The sequence below is a fragment of the Castor canadensis genome, chromosome 10 (assembly GCF_047511655.1).
Source record: "Castor canadensis chromosome 10, mCasCan1.hap1v2, whole genome shotgun sequence".
In the NCBI taxonomy this organism is placed as follows: domain Eukaryota; kingdom Metazoa; phylum Chordata; class Mammalia; order Rodentia; family Castoridae; genus Castor; species Castor canadensis.
The window spans coordinates 61447820-61469988 of NC_133395.1; the positions used below are offsets into that span (position 1 = coordinate 61447820).

At 35.1% G+C, this 22169-nt stretch overlaps 1 protein-coding gene across 3 annotated transcripts in view; it reads left to right on the forward strand.

The window, feature by feature from the left end:
• Rb1 (RB transcriptional corepressor 1) overlaps positions 1-22169 on the forward strand; it is a 150719-nt gene that overhangs the window by 15076 nt on the left and 113474 nt on the right. For all 3 annotated transcript variants that reach the window (XM_074043390.1, XM_020170850.2, XM_020170849.2), the window contains exons 3-7: positions 7362-7477; positions 10691-10810; positions 14254-14292; positions 15364-15431; positions 19248-19358. In XM_074043390.1, the coding sequence (XP_073899491.1) occupies positions 7362-7477; positions 10691-10810; positions 14254-14292; positions 15364-15431; positions 19248-19358 (454 nt within the window). The remainder of the gene's footprint in view (positions 1-7361; positions 7478-10690; positions 10811-14253; positions 14293-15363; positions 15432-19247; positions 19359-22169) is intronic.

Sequence of the window (22169 nt, forward strand, 5' to 3'; positions counted from 1 at the left end):
AAACATTTTCCAAAGAAGACATACACATGGCCCATAGGAATATGAAAAGGTGCTCAACATCATTAATCATCAGACAAATGCAGACCAAAACTACAATGAAATCCTCACACATTCTAGGTTTTCAAAAAGTCAAAAGATACCAGGTGTTGGAGAGGATGTAGAAAAAGGAGAACCCTTGCACAGATTGGTGGGAATGTAAATTTGTACAGCTTCTTTAAAAAACAGTGTAAAGGTTCCTGAAAAAATTAAAAACATAATTACCACATGATCTAGCAATCTCACTTTAGGTATCTATCCAAAGGAAATGATGTCAGTTTGTCGAAGAGATACCTGTATTCCCGTTTTAATGGCACCATTATTCACAGTGCCACTTGGCACCAACATAAGTGTCTATCAGTGGATGAATGGATAAAGAAAATGTAGTGTATATGTGTGTGTGTGTACATGAATAGGTGTATATATAATGGAATGTTTTCCAGCCTTAAAAGAGTAGGAAATGTTGCCATTTGTGGCACCTTGGAGGTTGGGGGATCATTATGCTAAGTTAAATAAGCTAAACACCAAAAGACAAATACTGCATGATCTCATATGTATAATCTTTCAAAAAAAAAAACCCTCAAATACATAGAAACAAAGTGAAAAGGGACTGTGGGAAATAAAAAGATTTTGGTCAGAATACAAACTTTTAGTTATAAGATTAATGAATTTTGGAGACAGAATGTATAGAATGGTGACTGACGTTACGTTAATAATATTTTGTATACTTGAAATTTTCTGAAAGATCTAAGAATTCTTATCACATGCATGCAAAGTGGGATGATGGATATATTAATTAGGTTGATTGTGTTAATTTCACGTATATATAAAAACATGTTGTATGCCTTAAATGTAAATAATTTTTATTAGTCATTTGTACCTCATTAGAGCTAGGAAACATTGTCTCTACTCATTTATTAGTGGTATTTCTTTTTTTCTTTTTTTTTAATGGGACTGGGGTTTGAACTCAGGGTTTTGTACTTGCCAAGCAGGCGCTCTATCACTTGAGCCACATCTCCAGTCCACTTTACTCTTGTTTATTTTGGAGATGGGGTCCCATGAACTATTTTCCCAGGCTGGCCTCAAACCTTGATTCTCCTGATCTCAGCCTTCCAAGTAGCTAGGATTACAGGTGTGAACTACTGGCACCTGGCTGTATTTTCTTTTTTTTGAATTGTTGTTTGATGTTTGGTAGAAGAAGTCGACATACCTTCCAACTTTGGAAGGTAACTTTTATCTATACAACTGAGTCTGAGTTGTAGGAATTAACTTCTCCTTTCTTTTTTTTTTTAAGTTAATGGTAGTACAGGGGTTTGAACTCAGTGCTTTGTGCTAGGGAAGTGCTCTATCACTTAAGCCATGCCCCTGCCCTTTAGTTAATTTTCAGGTAGGGTCTGGTGTTTTTGCCTGGGGCCAATCTCAGACCTCCATCCTCCTATCTGTGGCTTCCCACATAGTTGGGATCACAGGCACACCACTATGTCTGGCTTAAAGATTGAGATTGAGTCTCACTAAATTTTTGCCCGGCTGGCTTCAAACCACAGTCCTCCTGGTCTCAATGCCCAGTCTCTTCAGTGTTTTTTTAACCTTGTTTCCAAGAATGGTAAAAGTTAGTTTTGTAGCTGTTTCACAGAAAAGCCAATTAGCATTTGTTTCAGTATGGTGGCAGTTTTCTCTTGTATGGTCATGCCTCCTTGGGTAGATCATCTTTGGGCTTTGGTCTCAGAAAGCTAAGCAGAGAGCTTGGGCAGAAATTAAGTTCTAGGTCAGTTATGTATCATTTGTTTCAAAAATGAAGTCTGTGATGTCATTTCTTTGTGTAAATTACTTTGGTGATACCACAAGTTTGCTATGAGTGTGTGAGTGGGAGCTGAAGAAACTAGGGTAGAATCAACATTCTTAGATTTTGGAGGTACTGGGGTTTTGAACTCAGGGCTTTGCACTTGTGGCTCTGTCGTTTGAGCCATACTTCCAGCCCAGAACCAACATTCTTATCTTACACTTTGGTGATTTAAATTTGCTGCATGTTTCTTTGAACATACTAAGAAAAAAAGAAAAAAATTAAAAGCCACTCCATCCTTTATTAGAGTATGGCCGTTGCCACAACTTAAAAAAAAAGTACACATTAACACCATTTAAGTGCTGGACTCTGTGCTGGGCTTTTGTAAAGTAGTAAATTAATATGTATTTTTTCTCTCTTAAAGATGCTGACAGATTAATTGAGATACAGACAGATGAGCAAGAACATCAGTTACAGTTCAGTGAAGAGCTTAGGATAGGCTGTGTATTGGTTCTCCAGGTGTTTTTAAGGAAAGGAGTCTTAGTGCTCATCTTGTGGGCAGAAGCCCAGGTAAATCTGAACCTGCCAGGTACATGTTGTTCTGGGAGTAGAATCAACTTTATCCTCAAAGGTATTGTGTAAGTGGATGGTTGATTTAGGTGGATCAACCCCAGCATATCCTATCAAAGTGTGAGTTCAAGCAGAGTCAGCTTTTGCATTCCTTCTGTGGCTGTGCCACTTCTGCACTTTACTTCACATTGACCTTAGCATTAGACTGCTGTCACCTAATGCTAGTCAAGTAAGGTGGGGGGACGGGGACTTTCTGGCATATTGCATGTTATTCCTCTTGTTCACATCTGAAACCTATGTGAAAAGGAAATCCAGGCATAAAGGATAAAGGCAGCTTTTTTTCCAGTTTTGCTGCAATACCATTCTGTAATATTTTTAATATGACCTTATTGCTAACCTCTCATTAGAGTCTCATGAATTGAGTGTAGGGATGTATCCTTGGACCCTGAGGTATTTCTAGTGGCTTGTTTTCATCTTTCATACAGGTTAGAGAGAATATTATTTTTAACTAGGGAAATTGCATTTCAAATTCATGTTAAGTTATGACAGCTTAAGTAGTAGTTATTTTCTTATGCCTACATTTTCTTTTTCCAAGATGATTTATGTTACCACTTGGTGGAGCTATTTTATAAGTAAGTGCATTGTTTAAAAAAAAAAAAGCAAGTACTTACAGGCTATTATTATAGTATATGGTTAGGGTGGTTCAAATGGATTCAACTAAATAGTAGCAAGGTAGGTAGCTTCTTCAAATGTTCATTGTAGATTTTGATTTAAACTGTAATATATGTAATTAAAGTTTTGATAGTTTAAGAATTCCCCAAGAAGTATTCCTAATTTTTCTCTCCTGTGTTATATAAACTTAGCATTTTTTACCAAGTTTTGATTTTACAATTGAAGCTAACTGAGAAAATGTATCTAGATTAATGAGAAAAAAGTTCATAAATCCTACCAAATCTAGAGATAATCATTACATTTTCATATTTTTTTTGCATTCTTTTCCTTATTTTTTTTGGTTTTTCACAAAATTAGAATCAAAATAAGCAAATAATTTTGTACTCTGGTGCCTTTTGTCCCTTAACTTTATATATTAGGTATTTTCTAATGTGTTTTTAACATTCTTTGAAAATGTTGTAGAGGTTTTATGTTATTCCATGAGGTAGCACCAACATTTATTTAACCATTCTATTTTAAGATATTTGTTTCCCACTAATTTCGCTACTATAAATAATTTTTTGAATATTTGTCGCATAAATCTTGACTCAACTCTCCAGTATTTTTACTGGATAAGTTCTTTTATATAAAGCTGAACTCATAATGATCTTGGTACATGTTAATAAAATATCCTTCAGTTGACACTATCATGCTATTCACCATTTTCCAAATATGCTTGTTGAAAATACTTTTTTATTTTTCAAAGTGCTTTTTCTTTGCCCATTTTTTTCCTCCAAGTTTTATTGTCTTTTGATTGTTTTGACTAAGAATTGCTTTAACAATTTTTAAAGTACTATTCTGAGCCCCCTTTCATAATTTTCATCTTAAATTCCAAGAAAACACATCTTTCAGGCTGAGATAAGAACCTCAGCAGCATAGTGTGTGTAGTGAAAGGGTGTGATTTGGTGTATGTGGTATTCCACGCTGTGAGAATGGACACATCAGTTACAGATTTTAAGTTGAAAGTCACCACTGGGAGATAAGGGCTGGAGCTTACCAGAACAACAAGCCCTGTGGTCATTGTGTGAGGTTTTATGCACTGTGAGGTTAATCAAAATTAAAAACTTCTCTTTGAAATGTAGTCTTTAAGAAAGTGAAAACATATGCCATATCTGAAATAAGGGTCATATTTTGCTCATAGGGAACTTCCTCAGCTTTTTAAAAATCAGAACTTATTTATGAAACATTTCATTGAGGCATTTTTTAAATTGCGTCTGAATAAAATTTGATATTTTAGGACTGTGAATTAGTTCAGTAGTAGAATGGTTGTCTGGCATGTGTGAGGCCCTGGATTCAATCCCTAGCACCACGAAATTTTTTTATTTTTGGTGTTAAAAAAAATAAGTAAACAACATACTTAATCTTAGCAATATTAGTTCTTTCATTTATCAGCTTTTAAAAGAGGGGAAAAAAGATAAAAGACAAGTTTTTATAAGCAGGCACACTGAAAACAGTCACATTCAATAGATGATAGCCAAGCGCATACAAGCAAACAAAAGCATGATAAGAAGTAAGTATGGCCAGACGCTGGTGGCTCATACCTATAATCCTAGCTACCCTGGAGGCAGAGATTAGGAGGATTGAGGTTTGAGGCCAGCCTGGGCAACAAAAGCTAGACTCTGTCTCAAAAATACCCAACACAAAAAAGGGTTGGTGAAGTAGTGGCTTAAGTCGTGGAGAGCTTGCCTAGCAGGTGTGAGGCTGAGTCCAAACCCTAGTACTGCCAAAAGAAGAAAAAAAGAAGTAAGCATAAAAGTTCAAAAAGTGGATATTGAGGATTATTTATTATACAGACAAACAACCTCTCATATCTTAGTAGTTCCCGAGAAATTGGCCTATTCATATAAACATACACAAAAGTTGTTTTTCATTTTAGTGAAGTATCTACTTAATAGTTATCATAAGAATGAATCAGTGTATACTGACGAATGGATCAAGAAAATGTGGTATCTATACACAATGGAATTTTATGCAGCCATGAAGAAGAATGAAATGTTATCATTCGCTGGTAAATGGATGGAATTGGAGAACATCATTCCGAGTGAGGTTAGCCTGGGCCAAAAGATCAAAAATCGTATGTTCTCCTTCATATGCGGACATTAGATCAAGGGCAAACACAACAAGGGGATTGGACTTTGATCACAAGATAAAAGCGAGAGCACACAAGGGAGATATGAGGATAGGTAAGACACCTAAAAAATTAGATAGCATTTGTTGCCCTCAACGCAGAGAAACTAAAGCAGATACCTTAAAAGCAACTGAGGCCAATAGGAGAAGGGGATCAGGAACTAGAGAAAAGGTTAGATCAAGAAGAATTAACCTAGAAGGTAACACACGTGCACAGGAAATTAATGTGAGTCAACTCCCTGTATAGCTATCCTTATCTCAACCAGCAAAAACCCTTATTCCTTCCTATTATTGCTTATACTCTCTCTTCAACAAAATTAGAGATAAGGGCAAAATAGTTTCTGCCGAGTATTGAGGAGGTGGGGGGGAAAGGGCGGCGGTGGAGTGGGTGGTAAGGGAGGGGTTTGGGGGAGGGGGGAGAAATGACCCAAGCATTGTATGCACATACGAATAATAATAAATAAATAAATAAATAAAAATTTAAAAAAAAGAATGAATCAGTGTTTTGTTCAGTTTCAGAAACCGTAAGTATGGAATATAGTTTCAGAATCAAATTCATTGATGAATAATTTGCATACATTAAAACTTACATCAATTTTAAGTGTATCATTCAGTAAGTTTTGACATATGGAGCTTTTTGATCCCACCAGAAAGTTTCCTCATTTCCCTGTGCAGTTTTCCCCAACACTTTCCTTCTGGTCCCAGGAAGCCATGAAGCATCACCTGCTTTCTCACATTCACCATTAGTTTTGCCTCTTCTAGAACTTCATACAAAAGGAATGTAATGTATCCTTTTCTGTCTGGCTTTTTCTCACTATAATAAATTTGAGACTTGCTTATATTGTTACATTTATTAGGACTTTTATTGTCTAATAAAAAATTAAAATATAAAAATGTGGTTATACCACACTTTGTTTATAGATTCACCTGTTTTTGGAGTTATTTGAGTTGTTTCTAGTTTTGGGTACTGTGAAGGAAGCGGCTGCAAACATTGATTCAAAATGTTTCCATTTCTCTTGGGTACAGATAGCTGGGAGTGGAATTGCTAGGTGTTTATAGAAAGTATATATTTAACTTTATAATGGACATGTTTGTTTTCCAAAATGCTCTTACCATTAATAGTTTAATTTAATTATTAATGTTTTAGTGATTCATTTGCCTACATCTTTACCAACCCTTGTTATTGTCATTCTTTTTTATTTTAACCATTCTAGGGTGTGTGTAGTTGTAATATATGTTTTAAAATGCTCATATTATAAACTAAAATTAAGAGAAAGTTTGGAGATGGATGATGGTAAACTTATCCACAAAATTTGATAATCCAGAAAAACTTTATCCTAAAGCTGAGGTTTCAAAACTGTAAAATTGTATCACATACTTACCTTCTCAGTTTTCTTTAGAGTTAAGAATAAGCAAATAGTTTTGCTTACTAGACTTCAGGACAATTTGACATTTCTATTGTTTTCAACTGAATCTGATGAAAATTTTACCTCAAGTTTTATGTATTTAGAAGGTAATATCTATTGTTGGGGGAAATAGTGTAGTGATGAGAAGGGTATTCAGTGATAATGATAGCCGCCCTCATGGAGTACTGAATATATGCAGGACACTTTGCTAACGCAGTTAATGCTCTATGAAGTGTGGAATTAGTGTTATTTCCACTTTCCAAATAAGGCATTTCAGGAAGTAAGATAAGAATTACACAAGGTTAGAAAATATTTGAATGAAGAAATCAGTAAAAGAATTAATGAACTTGAGCAAAGGAAGGATAATCAAATAAGAAAGGCCCATTTTTCAATTTATATGTTTTAAATTCAAAATCTTTTAACTTAGCTTTGATGAGATTAAGTTATTGAAAAAGGAAAGTATTTCAAAGAACTGACTGAACTTCAAGTTTCCCCAGGAAGTTGTGATTTGGCTTTCTGATCTTGTAATTTTATTTGCTTTATAATCTAAAATTTGGATGTTTATTAATGTAGAATTAAATATTTTTCAAGTCTATGCCATTATAAGGATTTAAAAACACATTTTTGTTACGCTGAATAAGAAAAAAATCACATTTAATAAAGTTTTAACACAGTATTTAATGTGCGAATGATTTAATGAAATATTTGAACTTTTCTTTTGTTGTTCCCAGGAAGGTTATATTCAAAAGAAAAAGGAACTTTGGGGAATCTGTATTTTTATTGCAGCAGTTGACCTAGATGAGATGCCATTCACTTTTACTGAGCTACAGAAAAACATAGAAACCAGGTAAAATTTCTTACATAAATTTTGGCCTCTGCCATTAAAAAAACAAAAAAAAAAGTCTGATCCAGGACATAGTGACACACAGCTGTAATCCCAGCTACTCAGGAGACCAATATCAGGAGGATTGTGGTTCAAGGCCAGCCTGGGCAAAAAAAGTTTAGTAAGACTATTTCTTAACCAATGAACTGGACATGGTGTGCATCACTGTAATCCCAGCTACTGGAAGGTATAGATAGGATAATCAAAGTCTGAGCCTGGCCCTGGACAAAAACAATAGACCCTATCTAAAAAATAAGTAAAGCAACTGCCTTCCTAGCAAGTGTGAGACTTGAGTTCAAACCCCAGTACTGCCAATAAAACAAAAAGAAAAAACAAACTGTGTCTGAACTTTTCTTGTAATAGACTTCAGGAAATTAGTGGGAAATGCTAAAATTAAGTAAAACATAAAGGACTTGGTCAAGTAGTGTGTTGTCATTCTCTCATGGAACCCTTCATGAAAGTTTATGTTGCATTTCTTAAAAATGTAGCAGTTCATGTGTTGGGAAAATTTTTGTCTGTCTCTCACTGTTCATCTGTAGACCTTCTTAATTATAGCTGATGGTAAATTGGACCAAAAGGGCAAGGATTTATAAAGCAGGCTTATTACACATTAAAACCTTTATAAAAACAGTGTAAGCCTATCTTAAGGGACTTTTGATAAGATTTTTTTTTAAGTTTAAGATTTTAGCACAGTAGATATAATAATTCCTATATGTTTGGTAGAGTATACACTACATTGCTTGGTCCAATAGTCATTTGATAAATGTTTTGTTGAGATTGTCAGCATTAAAAGAGGATATTAATTTTTCCCAGTAATTCATGAACTTTGTCTTGAGCAAACTTCAGGACTTCCAGTCATTTCCTTTGCAGCATATTCACAGAATACAACAGTAAATAATTTTACCCGACTGGTAATTCTTAAATAAAATCTCTTCTTAAGTAAAGCCATCTAGAATTAAACATAATTGTTGTTCTATTTATATGAGTTAGATTAAATCGCTAAATTTGATATCACTTTTTCTTACTACCTCTAAATAAAATGTGGAAGCAAAGGCCTTGTATATCCATAAATATCCAATATTACTTAAAGACCTCAAAGAGTAAATGGTTGTTACACCACAGGTACATGCTCCCTCCTCTATTTCTCTTTCCCTCCCTCCCTTCCTTCCTTTTTTCTTTCCTCCTTTTTAGTTACCCCTAGAATAAGAAGACCTTTTCATGCTTCTCTCAGGACTGGTATTGATGTACAACTCATAAAAAATGGAAACTGAGAGTGGTTCTTTAATAAATGCTATTCTAAGGTTGGTTTCTTTCTCTCTGGGCTCTACACATTTACCCCACTCTTTTCTAATGAACATCCTGGTCTTTTATTTATCTTCTCTCATTTTTATTACTTTATTTGCTTTTCCATATAGTTAATCAGAATTGCCCTCATCTCTTCTATATAATGTATATTATGGGAACTTTTTAAAGTCTTTGGCAAAGTTCAGAGGGATTCTGTGCCCCCTGCTGATTAGCTGAAGCTTAAAAAAATTTTTTTTTGAAATGTGGTCTCGCTGTGCTGCCAAAGCTGGTCTTGAACCCCTAGACTAAAGTGATCCATCTTCCTCAGACTTCCAAGTGCTGGGACTATAGGCATGGGCTGCTTATTCTGGCTCAGCTAAAACTTTTGTTGTTTGTTGGCCAGCCTATACGATTTGATTCATTTAGCTGTTTTGGTATAATTCCTACACAGACTTGATTAGAAATTAGCACATGAGATGCAACTGATGATTGTTATCTTTAGTGCCTTATTGAAAAATGTATATACATACATTTGATGTTTCAAAATTTAATTTTTATAGTAAACGTTAATGAATGACTAAAAGTCATTATTTAAGCCACTTAATTTTTTGTGTATGTGTGTCTGGTACTGGGGTTTGAACTCAGGGCTTCACGCTTGTAAAGCAGGCACTCTACCACTTGAGCCACACCTCTGGTCCATTTTGCTCTGGTTATTTTGGAGGTGGGGCCTTGCAAACTGTTTTCCCAGGCTGACCTTGAACCTTGATCCTCCAAATCTCAGCATCCCAAGTAGCTAGGATTACAGGTATGAGCCACTGGTGTCAAGCTAAACCACTTAAAATTTTAATCAGCTTTACTTTTCCTTTCCCCAACAATTTGGTGTTAGAACTATTAGAGGGCAAAGATTGTCAGTTTGTGCATTGGGGCAGGGGAATGGCAGGGCCCCAGAGCAGATGTCAGAGTCAGAGGAGAGACAGGCAGCCACATGTATGTGTAGGGGCAACTGACATGGGCTTCTTGTGTGCAGTGTCAGAGACCAAATGGGATGTGTGGGCAGCTGGTGCCAGGAGTCATAGTAACAGGAGATGAGGAGGGAAGCCTTGAGTGGGGAGTCAGAGCCCTGCCCGAGTAAGGAAGATGTGTACTGAAATGGGTGAGGCAATCCAGATGGAGAGTCTTTCTGAGTAGGAGAGGAGAGTGTCCACATGGGGGAGTGGGTGGCTCATTGATTCCATGAGTAAGTGGGGAGGAAAGGATTTTAAGAAAAATTACAAATATGGAAAGGGAAACACTAGAAAGAGCCATATTGTTTTGTATTGGAATTGAACCCATGGTTTTAAAACATACAGATACAGAGTGACTATATATAGTGATTGTGTATTGTATATCTCCAAAAGCTAAAAGGAAGAATTTTGATTGTTTTTGCCCTATAGAAGTGGTAAATGTTTGTGGAGATAGATATGCTTAACCTTATCACACAATGTGTACATGTATCAAAACATTACACATATGCATTAATTAGTGTACAATTTTGTGTCTTTCTGTATCAGTTTAAAAATAAATTTAATTAAAAACCCATACAGATAAGTTTAGAAATACAGATGTGTGTATCCCTTTGTGACCTTTGTTTTTTTCTATAGTCTCAATCACACATCAATACAAACATAGATATATGGAGATAGAATATAGATATTGAAGCATGGGTTGAAGGCTATTTGATTCTTCCCTCTTCAGAGTCTAGTAAAATGCAAAAAATTATTCATTCTAAAGGACACAATAGTGATTTGGTGCAGAGCTGATAACCTTTTGAATTGGAATGTCTATGATTTGAGGATGAAATAAAGCAAATTTTGGAAGTTACTGATTCACTTTTTTCTGTTCTTTACTTTGCAGTGTCTATAAATTCTTTGATCTTCTAAAAGAAATTGATACCAGCACCAAAGTTGATAATGCTGTGTCAAGACTGTTGAAAAAGTACAATGTGTTGTGTGCACTCTACAGCAAATTAGAAAGGTAAAGTAAAAATTTTATTAAGGTTATAACCTGGTTTTTGAAGTCACTGTTTAGTTAGATTCAATCTGAATCTAACTATTAAATATTAATATTTAATTTAACTATTAAATATTACGTATTTAATAAAGTTATTAAGTGTTATCTTACAGACTTGTCTCCTTTGCTAATTCTTAGCTTTCTTGTTTAGTAGTAAACATTCTGAATGCTTGCTCCAAAATCAGCCATTTTACTGTCCCTTCATTTTTCATTTGTTTTCTCAGGCTTTAAACCTATGTACTTGGGAGACTTCTAGTTTTGAACAATGACCTAAATTTTAACTTCTTCCCATGGTGTTATTTGGTTTAGAAGGGGGAAAAAATACCACATTGGCAGTGAAGAGCCTACCTGTACTACCAAGTTATGATTCGTGCTCCCTGTCATCTAGAAGAGATCTCTCCATTGCTGTTCACCTGGGAGAGGAATGAATAAGCATGGGCTATGTTTTGTTGTGCTTTTCATCCACCCTGTGGTCTCCTATCCTAGGCACTGTACTCCTTAACATGGCACACGTCTGCTACTACGTTTGTTTTGGAGCTTGTTGCACTTGTGCATCTTCAGGTTAACATTTTAGCTAAATAAGTACTGGTGTAATGAGATTGGAAAGGGAAAAAGTGGCATGTCCTTTGATACTCTAGGGAGTATGAGGATGGAGACAAAACTGGAGAGATGCTTCTTGTATCTTCCCAGAAGCATGCATCTGATTTTCCTTTTCCTTCTTCTTGATTGGTCTGTTACTAAAACTTCAGAGGTGTGATGGAAGATGAGAAAAGTTGGGAAATGGGTGGGGAATGGATAAGAAAGTAATAAAAGGGGTGATTTCGATAAAGTGCATTATATGCATATATGGAAATATCACAATGAAATCCCTTTTTACAATTAATATACACTAATAAAAATTTTAAAGAAGTTTTAAAAAATTGGAATAATGTAGTAGGTAATTGCAGAATTTATAGTCTACTTTGATTAGATGCTTTGATCTATAAATCAAGTAATACAGTATTTTTCCTTTTTTACATTCAGGTTAATGTTAAGACACTATTAAAATGTATATTTATTTTGTGTCTATATTTTGAGGGGTATAAATAGTTAGTTTGGATGGGTGGGGAGAATAAAATTATAGAGGATTGCTTAGATGACCAAAAATTCAGGTAACAGAGTAAGAAAGGAAAGTTAAAGTTGAATATTGCAACTATTATATTGAAATATGAAAGCATTAAAATATTATATGGACATTGTGGAAGTGTTCAGGATCTTCCTACATCCTATTCCCTATGTTTTTCCTAAAGGGCAGTATAAACAGCGATGTTTCCAGGTTAGTAAATAGGACACAGGACCAGAGTTCCCAAAGAATTTTCTTCAAAACAGTAGTCTGGTGTGATGCCCTTCCAAAAAAAAAGAGAAGCTCTAGTAGAGCTTGGAGAATGGAGTCTTTTGAGTCAGACAGATATGGATTCTAATCTGGACTCCAACATGTACTGTGTGATCTTGGACAAGTGAGTTAACCTGACTTTAGTGCTTAGTTTTCTAATGCCTAAATTAAATTGATAATACTACCTACCTGTTAAGTTTTTAATATATTAAATGAAATAATGCAAAAACAGCACTGAGTCCAGCACCTAGTTTAAACATAGTAAGTTTTCCATGAGTGTTAGCTTTTAAAACAAAAAATTTCTGCCCAGTTTAGGAAATGCTGCATATTGTGCCTCCTTCTTAGACAGTCACAATGTACATTGGCTACCCAAGTTTCTTAGAAGTCCTATAGAATAAATCTGTTGGGGTTGGTTGAATTTAGCATTTCCTGATCTACTACCCTACTTATTTATGTTTAAGTGTATTTAACATCAATCAAAATCTTATGAAAGAAGTATTTTGTGGAATATACTTTAAGAAACTTTACACTAAGAGCTGTTGCAAATAAACTAACCTCAACAGCCTTAACTAAGTATTGGTGTCCAGCTGTATGTTAGGTACATATGATACTATAATCATCAAGAAACTTACAGTAAATAAATTACATTTTTATGAAAATAAATGCAATAATGAATGATGCTCTGTTGTAGAGTATTATTTTTAAGAAATAGAAAGAATTATGTAGCAAGCAAAGTTTTATATTGCATGCCTTAACAGGGAGAAGGGTAACTAGTAATGGTGATTTTGATCAAGGAAAAAACTATAGAAGGAGGCAGTTTCTGAATAGGGTTTAAAGGAAATAAAAACTCAGCCAGAGAAATGAGTGGGAATTGAGACTGAGCATGCCAGCCAAGCACACTGACTAGCATGTGTACAAAGATAGGTAGCAGGATGAACTTTGCTTTTTGCTAATGGCTGCAAGGTGGGAAGCAATCACATTGATAGTGAGCTTGGACTTTGACTTGCAGACAATAGAAAGTCATTGAATGATTTGAAGTTGGGACTCCACGTAGATTTGGCCTTAAAAGACTACTCTTGCCCAGAGCCAGCAGCTCACACCTCTAATTCTAGCTGTGTGGGAGCCTCACATTGGGAGGATACCAGTTCAAGGCCAGTTCTGGCAAAAAGTTAGCAAGATCCTCATCCCAACCAGTAACTGGGCACAGTGGTATGTGCCTGTCATGTCATGCATGTGAGTGGCCGAAATCCAGAGGATCTCAGTTCTGGGCCAGCCTGGGCAAAAAAGGTTTGCAAGACTCCATCTCAATGAAGAAAAACAGGGCATGTGGTGTGTACCTATCCTTCCAGTGATGGCAGGAAGCTTAAAATAGGAGGATTGTGGTTCATGCTGGCCTTGGCAAAAAGTGAGACCCTATCTCCAAAATAACCCAAGCAAAAGAAGGGCTAGAGGTATGCATGGCTCAAGAAGAAGAGCCCCTAGCAAATGTGAAGCCATGAGTTCAAACCCCAGTACTGCCAAAAAAAACCCTGAGGGCTTTGTAAAAAGGATTTTTATTCACTGGTCACATGACATAATTTAGTATTAATTTTGCTGACCTTGGATCTGTAGGGTTTTTTTGTTTGTTTTTTTCCTGTCTCATTTGTACCTTTTTTTTGGGAGAGTGTTGTGAAAATTAACTGATACTGTTTACATAGGGTAGACTCTGTGAATATATATGACTATTAGTTAAATAGTCATTAGCTATAAACAGATCTGAGGTTTAACCAGATCATCAATTATAAGATATTTTGATATAAAAATTAACATGTGGAATCCAATCCTTTGTAATTAGATATCACAGTGATGTGAAATGTCATAAATTGGACAAATGTACTTTAATTGTGTTTCGTAATACCATACATGTTTTTGTTTTTAAAAATGTTTGCTTTTTGAAATAAGATGAATAAAAGTATGATAAAATTGCTGTGATTTGTTACTAAAACATTTTGAAAGTAACTTTTTTAATGTTAATGAAATTATTTCTTCCTTTCAGGACATGTGAACTTATATATTTGACACAGCCCAGCAGTTCGTAAGTAGTTCAGAGCATGTTATTTTTCACTTTTTAAAAAATGATTTTTCTAGAAAATCTAAAACATTTAGATAGCACCAGGGTTAGTTTGACTACATAGTTAGTCCTATGTAGATTATTTATCTTATAAAGAAATACATGTGGACTGGAGGGATGCCTCAGGCAGTAGAGCATCTGCCTGGCAAGTATGAAGCCCTGAGTTGAAATCCCATTAGTGCCAAAAACAGTGACAACAAGAAATGCATGCCTTATACTGCAAAGGAAAACTAAGGTGGAAGTTGATTCAGTGCAACACCAACTCTGGGAAAAATGTAATTCATCGATTAAATCTTTACTGAGGGTCCATCACAGGTACTTTATTAAACATTTAGAGCATAATTTTTATGTAAGAATAAATTGAAGATCTACATTAAAATTTCCAGATTTTTAAAAAATGTGTAATGCATGCTGTAATAGTTACACCCCATGTAGAGCTCCAGAGTCTTTCTTTGGAGAAATAACTTGTGAGTGGTACTGGAGATTTTCTGCCCCATTGCAGTAGTGGCATTGAAAATGATTGATATAAAGGGAAATTGTGTATTTATTCATTAATTGATATGTATCTATTCCAACAAATGAATGTGAAAAAGTTATCAAGGCCAAGTGTTAAACTGAAAACCCTGAGTCACCCAAACCTTCATTTTTCTGCTAACAGTGTTGATATTAATTAGAAAACAAAAAGCAAGGTAATTTGAAAGCAATTGCATTATAGTATAACCTGTCCTTTATATATTTTTAAGATTAGAATTAAGTATTCAGTATTTCCTATACTAAATATATTCTGTTCTATGGGTTAAAAGTGACATCATATAAATATATATTAATATAGTATTATATAACATCTAGGAAACCATCAGTGAATTGAGATAGAGTTGAAATGTTAATTGTGCATTTCAAATGGGTTGTATTCTATCATACATTTAACTCAGATCTGTAATTTAAAACAAAACAACTCCAAAGGTATAGTTTGAAAATTTTGCCAGTGTTAAATTTTTCTTTCATTTTTCTTCTGCTTTCTGTTTGTTTACCTAGGCTATCTACTGAAATAAATTCTCTGTTGGTCCTAAAAGTTTCTTGGATCACTTTTTTACTAGCTAAAGGTAAATTCTGTGTTTATTACATTCACATGTTTCAAATGTATTCATTAAATTGTTCTTTGGAACTAAGTGCAAAAATATTTATTCAGTTAACACATTCATCCCATTCTCTGCATGACTTATTAGCTGTTACCAGCTTCCAATTCTGCTAATGCAAACAACCTTGGAAATGTTTCATTTCATATCTTTTTCTAATGATCCATCTGTCCCTCCCTTTTTCCCTCCCTCCCTCCTTTTTGGAGGGACTGGGGTTTGAACTAAGGACTTCACACTTGCAAAGAAGGTGCTCTACCATTTGAGCCATGCCTCCACTTCATTTTGCACTGGCTGTTTTAGAGATGGAGGTCTCTTGAACTTTTTCCCAGGCTGGCCTCAAACTGTGGTCCTCCTAATCTCAGCCTTCCTAATAACTAGGATTACAGGCATGAGCCACTGGTGCCTGGCTCTTTTTCTTTTTTTGCAGTGCTGTGCTCAAACCCAGGGTCCCCTGCAAGCTGTACAAACACTCTAGTCCTAAGCTATACCCCAAACCCTCTCTTTTGCTGTTTTTATAAAATATTTGCTCATGATAAATAATTTAAACTATAGCAAAGTACAAAGAAAAATTACCTAAAATTTACCCAGTAACTGTCATTAAAATTATGTGATTATTATTCCAGATACATAATTGAGGGGCAGATGAGTATGTTCACAAACATAATTTTTTTAAAAAATGGGATTATACTTTAGTGTTCTTTAAAGTAAAAAAATTAATTTTGTGAAGAAAAGAAATAACACAAATGGAAATAATTGCTTAAATTTAGGTGTTTTGTCACTTTAAGTGGTATTCGTTCTTAAAATATTTCTCTTAAGATTGAAAAAGCATGGAAAACTAACATGTTAGGATATTTATAATTTTTAAGCAATATACATTAATCTGCTTTGAAGAAGGGTGTTAGTGTTCTCACTTGTCCTGTTACTTTTCCTCTTCTCATTTTCCCATTAGTTCATTTTATTGTTAGTCATTATCAAAGAGTATAATATTTAAATTCTAATTTTTTTTTTTTTGGTGGTACTAAGGTTTGAACTCAGGCTTTGTGCTTGCTAGGCAGGCACTCTACTGCTTGAGCCAAGCTTCCAGTCCTTATATCCTGTCTATAATTATAATTATTATACTTGTTTAGTCTCAGTTATATACTTAAGTGGATTCTAAGCTTATCCTATCTCCTTTATCATAGCTTCTCCATTTCTGAGTCCTTTATTTTGATTCATTTCTTAGCTGGCTTAATTTTACCACCAGAGTTTTTTTAATAGGCTTTTCAGTGCTGTGTTCTGTTTGCCATGTTTGCAGATCGTGCCCATGGCCTTTATACCTGAAGGACAGCTTGGCTAAGTATCCTATTCTTGAGTCATGTTTTTGTTTCCTTTAGGAACTATTTTTGGTATTGAACAATGCTACTAAGAAACCTGGGGTAGCTTAATTTCTCCTCCTCATTTAGTTCCTGACTACTTGAAGAGTTCTTTTTCTTCTACTTTTATTTTGAGGTTTAATAGTTTACCAGGATATCTGATTTATTTATTTTTCTACACTAGTTTTTCTTGGAACACCGTATTTCTTTTTAGAGTGGAGATTCTGATCTTCGAGAAGTCTTAATATATTTTAAAATATTATTCTGTTGTGTCATTATTTTCTATTTCAGGAGCAGAATAGAATCTTTATCTTATGTTGGATTGTTTATGTCCTCCCTATTTATTATCTTCTTTCAAATTCTAATGTTTTTCTTACGTGTTGGCTAGCTTTATCTTATGCCTTTCTTCTGCTTTGGGCTTAACTATTTTTAATGCTGTTATTTGGTCCTCAGTTTATTCTTAGCTTGTCCAGATCCTCGCTTTTATATAATTTGAGTTCATTAAATTCTTTCTTTTTAGACAAGATCTTACTATGTAGCTTATGCTGGCCTGGAACTTGTTACATAGTTCAGGCTAGCCTCAAATTTGCAACCCTCCTCCAGAGGCTGGGATTGTAAGTGGGCGCCTACACACCTGGCAAGTCATTAAGTTCTTAATGCAAGAACTTAATAGGTTTTTTTTTTTAAAGATTCTTTTCTACATTGGGTTCGCTGATTTTTGTGTTCCTATATTGTGATACTGTTTTGTTTTTTGTAATGTATTTGCATAATCACTGTGCTTTTTTCTTTCATCTCTCTGGGTCTTTATATGTTTAACCCTGACTTGATGTATTCTCTAAGGTACTTTGAGTGTGTCTCTCTTCACCCACTTTGTATTTAATCCATGATTCACTGAGTTCCCCAGTTACAGCATGCAAACAGGTATTATACCTAACTTTAAGTCACAAGGTAAGGGAGAAAGTAGGGAATATATCTGGAATGATACAAGCCTTTGCGGTTCTGAGTTTTTTGTTAGAATGAACTCTATAATTCCTTTTTCTTTTTGGGTGGCACTGGTGTTTGACCTTAGAGCTTTGTGCTTGTTAGGCAGGTACTCTAGGGCATGAGCCACTCAACCAGCCCTTTTTTTCTTTGGATATTTTGAGATAGGGTTTCACTTTTTAATGCTTCTTATCATAGCTGGGATGACAAGTACAGGCCACTGCATCCAATTATTGGTTGAGATGGAATTTCATGGAACTGGCCTAGAAGTGTAATCCTCGAACTGCAGTCCTCCTGATCTCAGCCCCCCATGTAGCTAGGATACACTGGCACCTGCCTTATAAATCCTTTTTCTATGGTATTGTGTCAGGATTCATTTTATTCTGGTTCAGCACAGAATATTGGAATCTGTTTGTCAACTAGCAATAGTTGTTTACCTCTACCATTTGTATTAACTTTTAGGATTTTGTGCTAAAATAATTATTTATAGATGACCTTACAATTAGATATTAATTTTGTTGTTTATCTTTTCCCTTCCCTTCCTCCTTTCCTCTCTCTCTCTCTCTCTCTCTCTTCTCTCTTGTGCATACATGCATGCACTCTCGCTCTGTTTCTTTTTTGTGGAGCTAGGGATTAAACTCAGGGCCTTGCATATGCTAGGGAAGGGTTTTACCACTGAACCCAGTCCTAATTTTGTTATTTCTTTCTTTCTTTTTTTTTTGTCAAGCTCAGGACTTTGCACTTTGTAAGTAGGCACTCTGTCACTTGAGCCATGCCCCCAAACCCTTTTTTGCTTTAGTTATTTTTTCAGGTAGGGTCTCATGTTTTTTTGCCTGGGACCGGTCTCAGACTGTGATCCTCCTACCTATGGCCTTTGTATAGCTGGGATCACAGGCACATGCCACCCCACTTGGCTTATTGATTGAGATGTAGTCTCACTAACTTTTTGCCTGGACTGGCCTCTATCCGTGATTCCTCCAGTTTCTGCTTCCTGAATAGATGGGATTACAGGTGTGATCTACCATGCCCAGCTTGTTATTTCTTAATGGCTTTGGTTCTTATAATATTTCTGAGAGTGTTAAAACTGAAAATATATGAGTTTTCATAAATAATTAGAATTAAAGATTAGCATGTATCATGTTTCAAAATTATTTTCAGAAGTAATAAATTATGTGCTCATACCAAAACTGGAAAAAAGTTTTAAAAAAGCAACATAATTTTAGACATAAGGAATTAATTATTATAATGATACTTAATAATTTCATAACTTTATATTTATGGATTTTAAACTTGACTTTTATTTTTTTAAAGGAAGGAAAAAAATCTTTATAATGCCTGCAGTGATTATCAAATGAATGAACATATGAATATAGCCATTTCTACAATTTCTTCTTGACTTAAGGATATCAATCTCTAACTTTCCTTGAAAATGTAACTCTTTTATTTTCAGGGGAAGTATTACAAATGGAGGATGATTTGGTGATCTCATTTCAGTTAATGCTGTGTGTGCTTGACTATTTTATCAAACTCTCACCTCCTGCACTGCTTAGAGAACCATATAGTAAGTATTTTAAACACTTTATGCCCCTTCTGCTTTATCTGCAAGAGTTATTTATTGAGTATCTACTAGGTTTAGTATATTTTTAAAACTGAGAGGATGATAAAAGATAAATCGGACATGGGCTCTGCCCTTGAGTTACTCAGCTTCCATTATTGTAACAAATTCCAGACGTCAAATCACAGAGAGGGAAGGTTAATTTAGCTCACAGTTTTGGAGGGAGTTTGCAGTGTATGGTCAATTTGGCCCAGTTGCTCTGGGCCTGTGATGAGGCAGTACAGCATGGTAGAAAGGCACAGTGGAGCAAAACTCTTCACCTTATGGTGGGGAGTGAAAGAGAGATAAGGAAGGAGCTGTGGTCCTACTATCCTCTCCAAGGGCACACTCCCTGAACTTTAGAATTCTCATTAGGCCCCCCTTCTTGAAGTTTCTACCACCTCCTTATAGTACTAAGCTGGGGACCAAGCCTTCACACATGGTCCTTTGGGGGTCCTTCCTCAAGTAATATAAATTGTAAAGAAAAAATAAGCATGTTAAGCAAATAATTAAAAATGAGGTGAAAAGTGGTCTGGGTCAGAATAATGCAAAAGCTCTAGGCATTTGGGAATATGAGTTTTCCCAGCTGTGGCAGGCTAAAGAGTACCATATAAAAGATGTGGTATTTGAAGTGAGTGTTGTAGAATAGTTGAAGTTGGGGAAAGCATTCCAGTGAAGAAACTGGGGGAGAGTATTCCCCGTAAAGAAGAGTAAGAGGAAAGATAGAGATACAAATGAAACTTCATGGGAACTTATATAGGAACAGCTTAAGTTTTTATTAGTAGTAGATGCTGTAATAACTGTGCCTGACTTTTGTATGTGAATTATAATTGATGGTGTTTTATGGGTGTTGAGATGGGAAGTGTATTTAAATAAAAACTGTTGCTAATATAATGAGATAGCATTAAGCAAAGATGAGTATATTCCTTCTTACACAAGAATTGCCTCCCCTGGTGGCCTCAAGAATAGGATTTTGAAATCACTTATTATACAGTAGAAAAATGTGAACTTACTGAGGCTAGCCTGATTCCCTGCTCCTGAAATGATAGAAGTGTTAATACTAAAACAAATAGGTGAAAGATAAACCAGAAGATTCAAAGACTTATTGAAGAGGCAGAAAGGACTAAAAATTAGTTACTCTTTGTGAACAATAACTCAATGGAAAAATGAAGCCTGGGATATAATTTTGAAAACGCATAGAACATGGTTTTCCAGAAGAGGCAGAAACCATCACTTAGCAGAAATTCATGCAAAGCAGATAGAGAAATTTTTAAAAGTTATGTGTAGAGAATAAATATTAATACTAAACATTTTCTACAACCTTTAAAATTTTCCCTTTTCTGCCCTTTCCTCACTTATTTTTTCAATGTTATATCTTTAGTAAGTTGACATAGTGTTTTACTTAAGTTGACAACTTCATTCTTTTGGATAATTCAAATCTACACTTGATTCTCTTAAGTGCTATGTTACAGAAAAATCAGGATGAGATGTTGATTTGACTTGAGAATGGTAAATTTTTAATTAACGTTTGTTATGGAGAATTTTAAATGAATACAAAAGTGTGATGTAGTATACATTTCCACATACTTATCACGTAGCTTCAACAGAGAACTTATGGCCAGTCTGTGGTTCCCAGTCTTGCCCAGTACCCCCAGCCATCTTATTTTGGAGTACATATTTGCATATGGTTTCATCCTTGTGTATTTTATTGTTATCTGTAAAAGATAAAGACTTTTTAAAAAGCAAATGACAGTATCACTATCACATCTTAAAAACTAAACACTAAATAATAATTATTCTTTTTGCTTTTTTTTTGGAGTACTAGGGATTTAAACCCATGGCCTGATGCATAGTAGACAAGTACTCTACAACTTGAGCTATGCCCCCAGCCCTTTTGCTTAATGAAAGGGTCTTGCTGCCATTTTTTAAAACATTTTTATTAGCATATTAGCTGTTCAAGCCGGGGGTTCATTGTGACATTTACATATGTGCTTACAGTTTAACTTTTAGATCTACCCCTTCCATCATTCTCATCCTCCTTTTCTCCCTTAGAACAATTTCAACAGGTTTCATTGTTCTACTTTCATATATGTATACAAAGTGCATCAACCATATTCACCCTCCTTCACCCTCTCCATTTACCCGCCCCCTCCCACTGGTACCCATCCGCAGACAGGACCTGTTTTTACCTTCCTGTCCTTCATTTTTTTAAAGTGTGTATTCATTGTTCAAGGGGGCTTCACCTTGGTGATTAACACATGTATATATCACACTTTAATCAGATCAACCCCCTCTATTCCTTACTGTTTCTCCATCTCCCTGTTCCCCTTTGATTCAGTAGCTTTCAATGCATGCTATCATACTGTCTTCACACACAGATGCAATGTATTTCAATGTTATTCACTCTCTCTCATTTCTTTTTTTCCTCCTGCCTCACCCAGTTGCCTCAGACCCATTATTACAAATATGTTCTGTCTCTCTCTCTTCCTAAGATCACATATATGTATTCGTACATACATTTATCTTTTAGGTTTAGCTTCCACATATGAGGGAAAATATGTGACTTTTGTCTTTCTGAACCTGGCTTAGCTTGAGTGTTGTGAATAGTGCTGCAGTAAACATGGGTGTGCAAGTGGTTCTATTGTATTTGACTTATATTCCTGGGTATATATTTCTTATGTATAACCAGAGTGATATGGATGGATCATATAGTAGGTCTATTTTTGTTTTGTTGAGGAACCACCATATTGCTTTCCATAACAGTTGTACTAATTTACA